The 13,162-nt window shown below is 37.4% G+C and overlaps 1 protein-coding gene across 1 annotated transcript in view; it reads right to left on the reverse strand.

The window, feature by feature from the left end:
• Positions 1–13,162, reverse strand: part of LOC106868227 (polyribonucleotide nucleotidyltransferase 1, mitochondrial) — a 400,992-nt gene that overhangs the window by 370,541 nt on the left and 17,289 nt on the right. The window contains exons 6-7 of the mRNA XM_089351556.1: positions 12,777–12,840; positions 11,924–11,971 (exon numbers count right to left, since the gene is read on the reverse strand). Coding sequence (XP_089207682.1) covers positions 11,924–11,971; positions 12,777–12,840 — 112 coding nt within the window. The remainder of the gene's footprint in view (positions 1–11,923; positions 11,972–12,776; positions 12,841–13,162) is intronic.

Genomic DNA, 13,162 nt, shown 5'->3' on the forward strand with positions numbered 1-13,162 from the left:
CTGACCAACGCCTTGTGAGTGGATTTGGTAGATGGAAATTGAAAGAAGCCCATTATGTGTCTGTGTGTGTGTGTGTGTGTTTGTTTCCCCCACTACACTGCAAAACAACCTCTTTTACTCTTTTACTCGTTTCAGTCATTTGACTGTGGCCATGCTGGAGCACCACCTTTAGTCGAGCAAATCGACCCCAGGACTTATTCCTTGGAAGCCTAGTACTTATTCTATCGGTCTCTTTTGCCGAACCGGTAAGTTACGGAGACGTAAACACACCACCATCGGTTGTCAAGCGATGCTGGGGGGACAAACACAGACACACAAACATATACACACACATACACGTATATATATATATATATATATATATGTATATATATACATATATACGACAGGCTTCTTTCAGTTTCTGTCTACCAAATCCACTCACAAGGCTTTGATCAGCCCGAGGCTATAATAGAAGACATTTGCCCAAGGTGCCACGCAGTGGGACTGAACCCGGAACCATGTGGTTGGTGAGCAAGTTATTTACCACACAGCCACTCCTGCACCAGTGTTATTTTGTTTACATCCTTTTAACTTAGCAGTTTGGCAAAAGAGATCCATGGAATAATTACCGGGCTTAAAAAAGTGCAGGGGTTGATTCATTCGACTAAGAATTCTTTAAGGCGGTGCCCCAGCGTGGCCACATTCTAACGAGTGAAACAAGTGAAAGGTAAAAGACATAAATGGCTATAAGCAGGAGTGAAAAAGTCAAATCACAAGCTCACCTCAGCATAAGGATCCACTCCACTCTTTGATATTCACAGAAAATATTTCAAAATATTCAAACATCAACAGGGTAACAGAGGTGAAAAAAAAATATGGATAGATGGTGATTTTTTCAGAAAAAAAAAACAATCCCAGCCTTAGCATCAAATCGAGATAAAGATGAAGCTGCTTGGAAAGACTCTGCATAAATGGCAATCTAGATATAACAGGAAACGAATACACTATACGAGAGCCATGGTTGATCTACTTAACTCATTACAATTTTGGAAGGAAAAACACAAACACAAACACTTATTAGAAAAATGACATGGCATGGCAAAGTATGACAGGACATTGAATGCTGAATATCTAAGATAAACATATTAGAATATATTTATTATAAAGTAAAGGGGAAAAAAAAGAATGTGTACATGGTCAGAAATGTCAAAAGCAAATAAGCCAGTAAAACGATCTAAGAGACTAGATATATATATATATATGTGTGTATATATGTATATATAGTCATATATATATGAAGAAAATGTATATGATGTGGTTTTAAGATAAAAGATAGGGGAATCCATATGTATAGTACGGATTAAGAGATAAAACTTGTTTTCAGTTTGATCATAGAAGTAGAAAGAAAGATCAAGATTTAGGGTAGCCGCGCTTGCTTTGATGTAAGAGTGGTTCGTAAAAGACAAGAGATAATATACCTGAAATAAAAATATCATCCATTAAAATTTTGGTTACGTAGAGCAGAAACTATTTCTGTCTATATAGGGTATGTGAATGTATCATGCTTACATCTCTGAATTATTATGAGCATATACATACGTATATGTGTATATATATATATATATATATATATAGAGAGAGAGAGAGAGAGAGAGATAGAGAGAGAGAGAGAGAGAGAGAGAGAGAGAGAGAGAGAGCAAATATTCATGCAGAAAAATAATATGTATGCATGTCCGCTTTCCATGCTAGCAATCGTCCAACCCATGCTAGCATGGAAAGCAGACGTTAAACGATGATGATGATGATGATGATGATGATGATGATGTGAGTGTGTGTATATGACATAAGTATTGGTAGCTGCATAAAAACAATGAACATTTTATTCTAATAATGTTGGAAGTAACTTTGAAGTCTTACCACTGGTAGCTTCTTCACCACCTGTGAAATTCCAAAGTAACTGTCAATATCCTAATAAATAAGTATACACACACACACACACACACACACACACACACACACACATGGAGTCCGTAAATTATCTTTACAGCTTCCACAATAGAAGTGTAGAATCTGTAAAGATAATTTATGAACATCCTATCTATGTGTAAATGTTATATATATATATATATATATATATATATATATATATATATATATATATGTAAAAGATAAACAAGAGTGAAAAAACTACAGAAGGCTTGTGTTACATGGTTAAAGTATATATTTAAAATATGTTAGAATAATGTTATAAAATTGTTTTGGTATATATATATATATATATATATAGGTCTGGTGATGCAAACAGGAAAAATAGAACTCAAAACATGAGTACATGTATATATGGCGTAGTGGTTAAGAGCGTGGGCTACTAACCCCAAAATTCCAAGTTCAATTCCAGGCAGTGACCTGAATAATAATAATAATAATAATAAATAAAAAATGGGCAACAGCAAATATTCTGTTCAATACCATTGATTTGCTTGTCAGTTGTTTGACTGTAACCAGTTGAGCATGTCCCTTGGTGGCTGAAGATAAGTGCATCTATGATCATGAGCAGAATTAGTGGGAGAGCATCATAGCCATGTGTTGAAAGGAATTCTTTGGGGTTTGAATAATTCACCTTTGGAAACATGGGTGTTTTGCTCAACATCCTTAAACAAACTTTATTCAGAGACCTTTTGAGTGGGATCAACCTGAAGAAGATTCTAACTGGGCCCCACCGGAGGATGCGGTTTCGATTCCCAGACCGGGCATTGTGAGTGTTTATTGAGCGAAAACACCTAAGCTCCACGAGGCTTCGGCAGGGGGTGGCAGCGACCCCTGTTGTACTCTTTCACCCCAACTTTCTCTCACTCTTTCTTCCTGTTTCTTGAGTAATGCTGCGATGGACTGGCATCCCGTCCAGCTGGAGGGAAAACGTACGCCATAGAAACCGGGAAACCGGGCCCATGAGCCTGGATGGGCTTTGAAAGGGTGAAAAAAAAAAAATCTAATTCCAAAAATATAATGGGATTTTTTTTTAAACATCAAATGATTATGAGAATCCACCCAAGTAAAATAGGAATTGAAGGGATCAATAGGTTGAAAATGGTTAAGAAATACCACCCTAGGGTCATATGAACCTTGGTTGAAAACCACAGCGCTACAACAAGTCTACCTTCAATGAAAGGAAATACATTTGGTATATGAAGTAACAAGCAAAAATTGTAAAGTACATTTATTTGATGATCAGCTATATTCACTATTATGGTTGGCATTTGATAGCACTAAATTTGAATCCACTTTAGAGATTCCATTAGACACATTAAGCAAAACAAACATCAATTTACAATGAGCACTTGTGAAACTCTGAAATCCACAAGGAGAAAATCCAGACATGGATTAGATTAATTTTATTTCAGTTATAATGGAAGAAGAGGAAGAGAAAAGAGAAAGATTTGTCTTGCCTTGGCAGCTAGCTAATTTAGTGAACTGTCGTTTCAAGTCAAATCTTACTAGCAAAGTAACGAATGGTTTCCGCTTAAGAAATATGAAAGCCTTTAGAATCAAGCAGATATTTAAGAATAGATTTCTTCTGAAGATATAGACCAAACTTTATATGCAACTACTCTCAGATTAGAAGATACAAGAATGGAAAAAGATGAAAACAGCTACAGATGATAATATTGGATTATTCTAGTCTTGCAGGAGACATTTGCATTAATTCTAATTACTTTGCATTGCTTTGAAGGATAGTCAAATAAATCGACCCCAGATCTCATGTTAAGTCTGGTGCTTATTTTTTAGGTTTCTTTTGCCAAACAGCAAAGTTCCAGGGACATAAACAAACCAACATGGCTGTCAAGTGGTGAGCAAGAGAGAAACAAACACAAACAATACACACAACATTATTATCATCATCATCATCATTTAACGTCCTTTTCCATGCTGGCATGGGTTGGACAGTTCGAGAGGAATTAGCAAGCCAGAGAGCTACATCAGGTTCCATTCGTCTATTTTGGCACAGTTTCTACAGCTGCATATTTTACCTAACACCAATCAGTTCACAGAGTGTACTGAGTGCTTTTCCCATGGCACCAGCACCAGTAGGGTCACCAAATAGCTTGTAATCACACACACGCATGTATCATCATCATCGTTTACTGATCTCATCCCCAGATATAATTATCTTCTATCTTTTACTTGTTTCAATCATCAGACTGTGGCCATACTGGGGCACCACCTTGAAGAGTTTTTAGCTGAAAGAATCAACCCAGTCCTTTTTTTTCTTTTTTGTAAGATGGGTACTTTTTCTATTGGACCCTTTTACTGAACCACTAGGTAACAGGGATGTAAACAAACCAACACCAGTTGCCAAGCGGTGGTGGGGGACAAACATACACACAAAAACACACACACACACAAAAACACACACACACACACACACAGATATACATCAATGAAGATATATATGGCAGACTTCCAATTTCCATCTACCAAATCCACTCACAAGGTTTTGGCCGATCCAAGGCCATAGCAGACAATTCTTGCTCAAGGTGCCACGCAGTGGGACTGAACCCAGAACTACATGGTCGGGAAGCAAACTTCTTACCACACAGCCACTAGACACACCTAAACAAACTAATCAGTAATAGCACATAGACCTAACATTAACATAATTAATGGTTAGATTTTTCAATAACTTCACAAACAGCTTGATAACAGTTTGACATTTGCTTTCATTTTTCTATGTTCAAATAAATTTTTTTTCTTTATTTATACACGCATGAATTGCTCAGAGCAAATGTTTTAATACTCGGATATCATTTCTGTACAAACCATCCAAGCATGAATGCAAGAATGACATTTCTTTTTATCAGCTGGGTTAACCAAAGCATATAAGGTGATATTTGTAGCCTAAGGACATAAAGAGATATTGCACAAAATAAAAATGTTGAGATCTAGGTTAGTAGTTTGATGTCAGCAAGAGTAGAAAGCTCTGTCGTTATTTGTTTATCATTTTACTCTTTTACTTGTTTCAGTCATTTGACTGCAGCCATGCTGGAGCACCGCCTTCAGTCGAGCAAATCGACCCCAGGACTTATTCTTTGGAAGCCTAGTACTTATTCTATTGGCTCTTTTGCCAATCCGCTAAGTTACGGGGACGTAAACACACCAGCATCGGTTGTCAAGCGATGGTGGGGGGACAAACACAGACACACACACACACACATATATATATATACATATATGCAATGGGCTTCTTTCAGTTTCCGTCTACCAAATCCACTCACCACAAGGCTTTGGTCGGCCCGAGGCTATAGTAGAAGACTCTTGCCCAAAGTGCCACACAGTGGGACTGAACCCGGGACCATGTGGTTGGTAAGCAAGCTACTTACCACACAGCCACTCCTACCGCCTATTAACTTCTTTTTTTTTTTATTTGTTTCAGTCATTGGACTCTAGCCGCCATGCTGGGGCACCACCTTGAAGGGTTTCGTTGAACAAATCAACCCAAGTACTTGCTTTTTCAGCCTGGTGCGTATTCTATTGATATTGTTTGCCAAACCACTAAGTTATGGTGATGTAAATAAGCCAACACTGGTTATCAAGCAGTGGAGGGGCAAGGGACACAAGCACGTCGTCATCGTCGTTTAACGTTCGCTTTCCATGCTAGCATGGGTTGGACGATTTGACTGAGGACTGGTGAAACCAGATGGCTACACCAGGCTCCAATCTGATTTGGCAGAGTTTCTACAGCTGGATGCCCTTCCTAACGCCAACCACTCAGAGAGTGTAGTGGGTGCTTTTACGTGTCACCCACACGAAGGCCAGTCAGGCGGTACTGGCAACAGCCACGCTCAAAATGGTGCATTTCATGTGCCACCCGCACAAAAAAAAAAAACAAAAAAAAAGGACAGACTATATTCTGAAATGACAGATACAACCGCAACCAGGATTGAGGACCGAATTAACACCGCATGGACTGACATTTGTAGATGGAGACAACTACATAGCAAATACAAAGAACAGTGGATTACCCAGATTCTATCACCTCATTAAAATACATAAGGATAGCAACACGATCCAGATTAGACCCATCGTCTCCAGTGTGGAAGGACCTCTATACAAAATAGACTGATTACTCTCTCACATCCTGAAACCCATGCTCTCCACCTTTCCTGGAAACGTCAAGAACTCCGATGAAGTCATCAAAAGACTTAAGGCTTTGGTCAGGCTAGGGCTATAATAGGAGGTGCTTATGCAAGGTGCCATGCAGTGGGACTGAACCCAGATCCAAGTGATTGGGAAGCAAGCTTCTTAACCACACAGCTATGCCTGTTTGCTATTTATTCATTTACATTTTTTTTTTAATACTTTTACTGTTTCCTTGCCTTGACGTTGCATGACAGTTGTGAGTGTCAGTATCATGTAAGCTGTAGCCTCCATTTCCAATCTACCATGAAAACATGTCTAGTCTTGGGGAAATATTACCTTACCTGCAAACAGGTGAGGGTTAGTGATAGGAAGAGCATCCAGCTGTAGGAAATCTGCCGCATCAAGTCTCTCCTTGTAAGGAAGGAAAACTGGGGGCCAAAATGATGATACAAGACATGAAAATACCTAGGGCTTTAATTTTCTGTTAAACATACTAACAATCTTTTGGTGATTAAATTAGAACTTAGAAGTCCTTGTCTTGTTTTCTAACTTATCTGTGTAATAAATAAACCAAAGGCTCTAATCTGCAAAATATTCGCTCTAATTACACTTGCCCTAGTAATCAAATGGTGGCAGAGCAAAGTTTACCTGTGTCTTTTGAAGAGCCTGTACCAACCAATACATTCTGTGCCAGTATCATGTGCATTTGAAGCTGTGCCAAGCACGGTCCGGCAGACCTAGCTAACCCATGCCAATATGTAAAAACAAAAAAAAAATAGACACTGAAATAGAGGTGTAGTGGTGAAACATGATGATGGCAATGATTACAGCGACAATGAATTTAATTCTATATAAAGCTTGCACAGAGTATTGAATAGACATTGCCAAAAGGAGAAAACATTGCAAGAATAGCGCTAATTTCATGTTTTCAGGCAATTTTCTTTGACATTTTTTAAAATATTTTTTTCATAGTTTACAGCATATACAAATAATTTTGCTTTTTATCTCCTGATACTTTCATCACCACCACCACCATCAACATTAGAACACATTTCAATGTTCATTTTCTCTCTCTCTCTCTCTCTCTCTCTCTCTCTCTCTCTCCCGGTCACACCATTCCTATTCAAAAGGATTTGATCACAACACTATCAGCCATAAAGCCACAATAATTACCAATCAATTCAGCACACCAGCATAAAGTTAGTGATTTTATCCACCCAACACCCCCTTTTTTTTTTTGCTTACATATTCTGTAAGAAGGAACAGAGAGAGAGAGAGAGAGAGAGAATTTGAGTGACTTGCCCAAGGTACAGCACAACACCAGCAATAGAACCGAAGCTTATGAATCTAACACCTTCATTCTTCCATAACAATTCCATAACAGTCAGAAAGTGGTGACGACAGGAGTGGAAACTAGTTGATTTGGTCACAAACACCTAATTGAAGGAATTTTCTGTTTACTGCAGAATATATCCACAAGAAAGCTTGGACACAACACAACAAGCTGACAAATCATTCATTTTATTGTTTATAGAGTTCCTCCTGTGTCCCTTACTGTATATTGAACACTGCAATTGTTTGTTAGTAGTATCCGTTTTGTTTTTCTTTTTTTTACTACAGCTGTAAACTACACCAGTGTCGCATAACCAGCCAACTCAAAAGTACCCTTGGATCGTAGGGCGACATGCCATGCTTCAAAATGAAATCAAATCACAATCAAATGGAAATTATAGCTGCGGACCCCGTGCTGGTGACATGTAAAAAGTACTATCCGAACGTGGTCAATGCCAGCCCTCTCACCCCAACTGGCTCCTGTGCCAGTGGCACGTAAAAAGCACCATCCGATCGTGGTCGATGCCAGCCCCCTCTGGCCCCTGTGCCGATGGTACATAAAAAGTGGAAACAAAATTTCCATTCAAATGGCAATTACCAGACAATTTCTGTTTGAGTCTAACTGTTTTAAGTCATATTGACTTAAAACGGTTAGACTCGAGTGGAAACACAACCTATGTTCCAAATAGGCATATGAATATTGTATAAGTTTCACAACTGAAAAATTTATTGTATTTTGTACATACAAGTATATCAGCCTGCAGGTGCAATAGAATGGGGTTTCCCCACCCTTGGTTAAATAGATTTTTGTGAGTGTAGATTGAGCTCTGTAGCTACAGTAGTCAATCTAGAAGGAGAACTCCAAAATTAATATTCTCTTCCAACATGCCCTTAGCCAGTATGGAAGAGTATGGCTGATAAAACTAACATGAGGTATGTCCAATAACATAGATTCATACTACAGAAGCAACTATCTTGTGTTAGTGCACATTCTGTCACGGGAAATAAATACAAGAGAATCAAACCATCGACATACAGGAGCACCCATGGACAAACAGTTTGAAGGCTCACAGAACTATCATGAACAAAACAGGGTTGAGAACTGAGCCTTGGCGGACACCCATCTATATGCTGAATTCCTCATTGAGTGCACTGCTGAGGCTCACTTATAATAACAACAACTCTGTATGTCTTATAGCTCTCGCAACCTATCCCTCCATCCTCCATTAATAAATACTACTCTTTTACTCTTTTACTTGTTTCAGCCATTTGACTACGGCCATGCTGGAGCACCACCTTTAGTCAATCAAATCGACCCCAGGACTTATTCTTTGTAAGCCTAGTACGTATTCTATCGGTCTCTTTTGCCGAACAGCTAAGTTACAGGGACGTAAACACACCAGCATCAGTTGTCAAGCGATGTTGGAGGGACAAACACAGACACACAAACACACATATATATATATATACATATACATATATACGACGGGCTTCTTTCAGTTTCCGTCTACCAAATGCACTCACAAGGCTTTGGTCGGCCCGAGGCTATAGTTGAAGACACTTGCCCAAGGTGCCACGCAGTGGGACTGAACCCAGAACCATGTGGTTGGTAAGCAAGCTACTTACCACACAGCCACTCCTGTGCCTACAGTAGTTACCCACACTGAGAAGACATCTGTGGTCCCAGGTCCTGGCACAAACCCAGACTACATTTCATTTAAGTTAGTTCTGTACCTGATTAGCACTGCTATGATTCATTCTGACATGGTCCCCGCCCTTAAAGATTTTGTGATACTGTAGTGTACCCGGAAAACAGTGAGAGAGTAGCTTGATGAACTCCTTGACAGCATCGCTCTTAACACCCAGGATTATACCCGAGACGGTTCTTTATTTTCTACTCCTGCGTCTTGAATTATTGGTGTGGCATGAATTTATAAAATTTTTTTAATCATATTTTTGTCATATATATTTTTTCATCAGATAAAGAACTTTTTTTTCTTAATCATATACATCACTTTTTTTATCATCTATATAAGTTCTTTATTTATTTTTTTTTTTTTTTTTTTCCATCTAAGACTCATCTACTATTTCCACTTTCTTTTATCTAACCACCCATCCAGCTTAGTTCATTGGTCCATCACGCTAATGTAACTTTCATGTTTTTAATATGCAGGCATCTTTCTATAAGTCTGACATTCGAATGGGTTTTAATTATTCATTGAGCGTGCATCTGTGTAAAGGAACGTGTGAGTAGAGGCAGATGTAAGGGGTCTGTAAGGAGAAAAGAACTAAAGCATGAATAGAACAAGAAGACATAATTTTATAAATTTATATCTTTATGTAGTTTTTAAAATATTTTTTTTCTCACTGACTACATACACTTTTTTCATCAGATGAAGACAGAAAAATTTCATTTTTTTTTTCTTTTTTGCTCATATGCACAAAACGAAAATCTATTATGCACCCAAACCTTTCAAACATTTTTGTGACTTTTTTTTTTTTAAGTAAGAAACTGTATATATTGGTCTTATTTTCTCCAAAATTCACAGCTCCCCAGAAATCAGGAATGTGAAATTCATAGGAACAGTTAGTGAAGTTTTCAGCTTAAAATATATATGTGTGTATACACACAGGACAGTGTGTGTGTGTGTGTGTGTGTAAAATTAATAAAGTACAAAAAACATATATGGTATTTTATAGTTTATAAAACATGCACGCATTTCAGCAAATTAACTGCTAGGATTACATAATTGCTTGTTGGAACATGATATAATCTTATTAAATCACTTCTTCAGTGTTGAGTAAAAAATACAAAGAATGGTGTTACATGCTCAATATATATCCCCATAACATAAATTATTAACACCAGTGGAGTGGCAAAACCCAGGGCGCAGTATAGTAGGAAAAATACAGAGTACAGAAAGTTGTGACAACCTTCTCATATACAGTCTCTCTCTCTCTCTCTCTATCTCTCTCTAACTTTTTGTGTGTTTATATAAACACACACACACACACAGATTACATGGAGTAGGCAAGTCTATCATCATCATCATTTAATATCTGGTGTCCATGCTGGCATGGGTTGGACAATTTGGCAAGAGCTGTCAAGCTGGGGAGTTGCACCAGGTTCCAGTCTGATTTCGCATGGTTTCTACAGCTGGATACCCTTCCTAACACCAACCACTTTACAGAGTATACTGGGTGCTTTTACGTGTATGGGTAATAATTCTGTTTCACAAAAAATATCATTCCAGTTTTGATCAATGTGCAGCACCTTGGGTAAATAGCTTCTACGATAATCTTGGTTAATCTGGGCCATGTATGTAAGATTACATAGATCGAAATTGTATCTGTTGTTGAGTAGTAGACTTAACCCTTTCAATACCAACCTGGCTGAAACCACCTCTGCTTGATGGATGAACTAGAAACTGTCAACAACAAGGAAATGAAGTCTTCATTAGAAATGCACTGCTACCTCCCATATGTGCAGTAGCAGCTGATTGCATCACTTCATGCAACTGAAAAACACTATGTTCATCAGCAGATGACACAGTGGGTGGGTGGGTAGGTTTTTCACCAGTAAATGCTGTCATTAATGTCTTTGAATTTTTATATTTTTCTTGGTTAACCCTTTCGTTACCAACACAGCTGAAACCACCTCTGGCTCTGTAGTACAAATGTCTTGTTTTCATAAGTTTTGAATTAAAATCTTCCACCAAACCTGAGTCACAATTTATGTTCCTAACACTAGCTGAATGATAGCTAAGTTATTTTACTAAATTCTTTGTTATATTTAAAATTAAATGAAAGAAACACAAAGCATCTCAAAAGGTACCTTCCACAATTAGAGCTTGGCACTTCTTTACACATCTGTACTCATTCATATACATCACATGACCAAACCAGCACAGTCTTCTGTGTCCGTGGAAATATGCTCTTCTGAACCACATAGCAACGCTTGCTTCTAAACAATAAAAACATTTCTTAAAATTCTTTAGCCCTTCTGAAACAAACCTGCCTCAGAATGTCCCTGTTTCTGTAATACAAGCTTCTTGTTTTCAAGTGATTTGAGAACATTCTAGCTGGTTTTCTGAACACCAGATTAATGATGACAATTTCATTTTTTACTAAATTCTTCATCATTTTCAAAATTAACTGCAACAGGGGCCATATATTTCAACAAAAATATGGTAACAAAAGGGCTAGAGATGTTATGACTCAGATTTCTGAAATTTACCATATTTTGACGTGTATAAGGAACCCTTTTTTGTCAAAAATTAGGTTTAAAAAAGGTGGGGGTTTCTTAAACATGGATAGTATTATAATCTCTTACAAAACCTTTTTGCTAAATTTCAAGCTCCAAAAAATTAGGGGTTTCCTTATACACGAGGGTTTCTTATGCACATTAGAATATGGTACGTCTTACAAAATGGAGTGGTGGAATGAATGAAGTTAATCTTTAAGAACTTACCAACTGGTCCATTCCATGGAATACTTGAAAGACTCAAAGCTGCAGAAGCTGTAAAATTGAATGAAATTTTTTTTGAGATCAACTAGCTGGGGTACCTAGTAAAAAATTACTGTTAATGTGTAGAATACATACATATTTGCAAAATTTTCTGAAAATACCAAAAAAATAAAAAAGTTACCAAGGGTTGTATGACATGTATCTTATTGATAAAGATGGAATCTGACCTCTCCCAGACAAGGTAGAAGTTATTAACAAATTTCCAGTACCTAACTCTTTGAGTAAGCTTCGTGAGTTTGTAGGACTAATTAATTTCTATAGAAGATTTATACCTAACTGCACAGAAAGTTTATTTCCTTTAACGGAATTATTTAACATTTCCTGGATTTTGTTTTGTTTTGTTTTTTTAAAGATATACTTTGTAATTTTTTTTTTTCCAAGAGAATAGATTGAACATTTTTAAGAAGTTGTACTGAACATTCCATGAACATTGTACTTTTCTGTAAAGCTGTATTTCGTGGTTGTTTGCTGTTTTAAATATTGAAACATTTGTATTTTTCTCAAAATTTGTATCTATATAGTATGCCGCATCCATTTCTCAAGACACTGAGGTTGGAATGTTCATTCAGATGGACGTCCTTCCTTCCCACTGTTGTGGTGGAACTTATTTTATTAACTAAATATCTTTATGCTCCTGTACAAAAAGACAGAGCACACAGCAAACCAACAAGTGAGACTCAACATTGTCCCTCACCATAATAAAAATAAGTCTGACATGAGACAGGTCTAGAGCTAAGTAGCAACAACAACATGGCACATAATTAAGTTGAATAATTAAAATTAAACAGAATCTTACCTGCATTAATGCTAAGGACATCGGGATTGTTATCCCCATCAACTGACAGTAAATTACACATCAGCTAGAATCAAAGGAAACAAAAAAGATATTATGATATATCAGTGATTAAAACAAGAATGATTGTGGCAATAAATGTATACATGCATGATTGTATGTGTATCTGTCTATGTATGTATGTGTGTGTCTGTATATTAGTAAGTAGGAAAGCAGACAAATCACAAATCCCTTCAGGTTGATGGCCGTGCTCAGTCTGTAGAAAAGATATAGGTAGAAACACCATAAGATGTACCTGGTGTAAGCTGTGGACACATAAGAGGTGCAGCAATATCAGAGAAAGGTTAACAAAGAAAATAGCTTTTGTGTGTGAAAGATGCATAGATACA

The sequence above is a fragment of the Octopus bimaculoides genome, chromosome 4, assembly GCF_046866305.1.
Source record: "Octopus bimaculoides isolate indiv1 chromosome 4, ASM4686630v1, whole genome shotgun sequence".
NCBI classification, from domain to species: domain Eukaryota; kingdom Metazoa; phylum Mollusca; class Cephalopoda; order Octopoda; family Octopodidae; genus Octopus; species Octopus bimaculoides.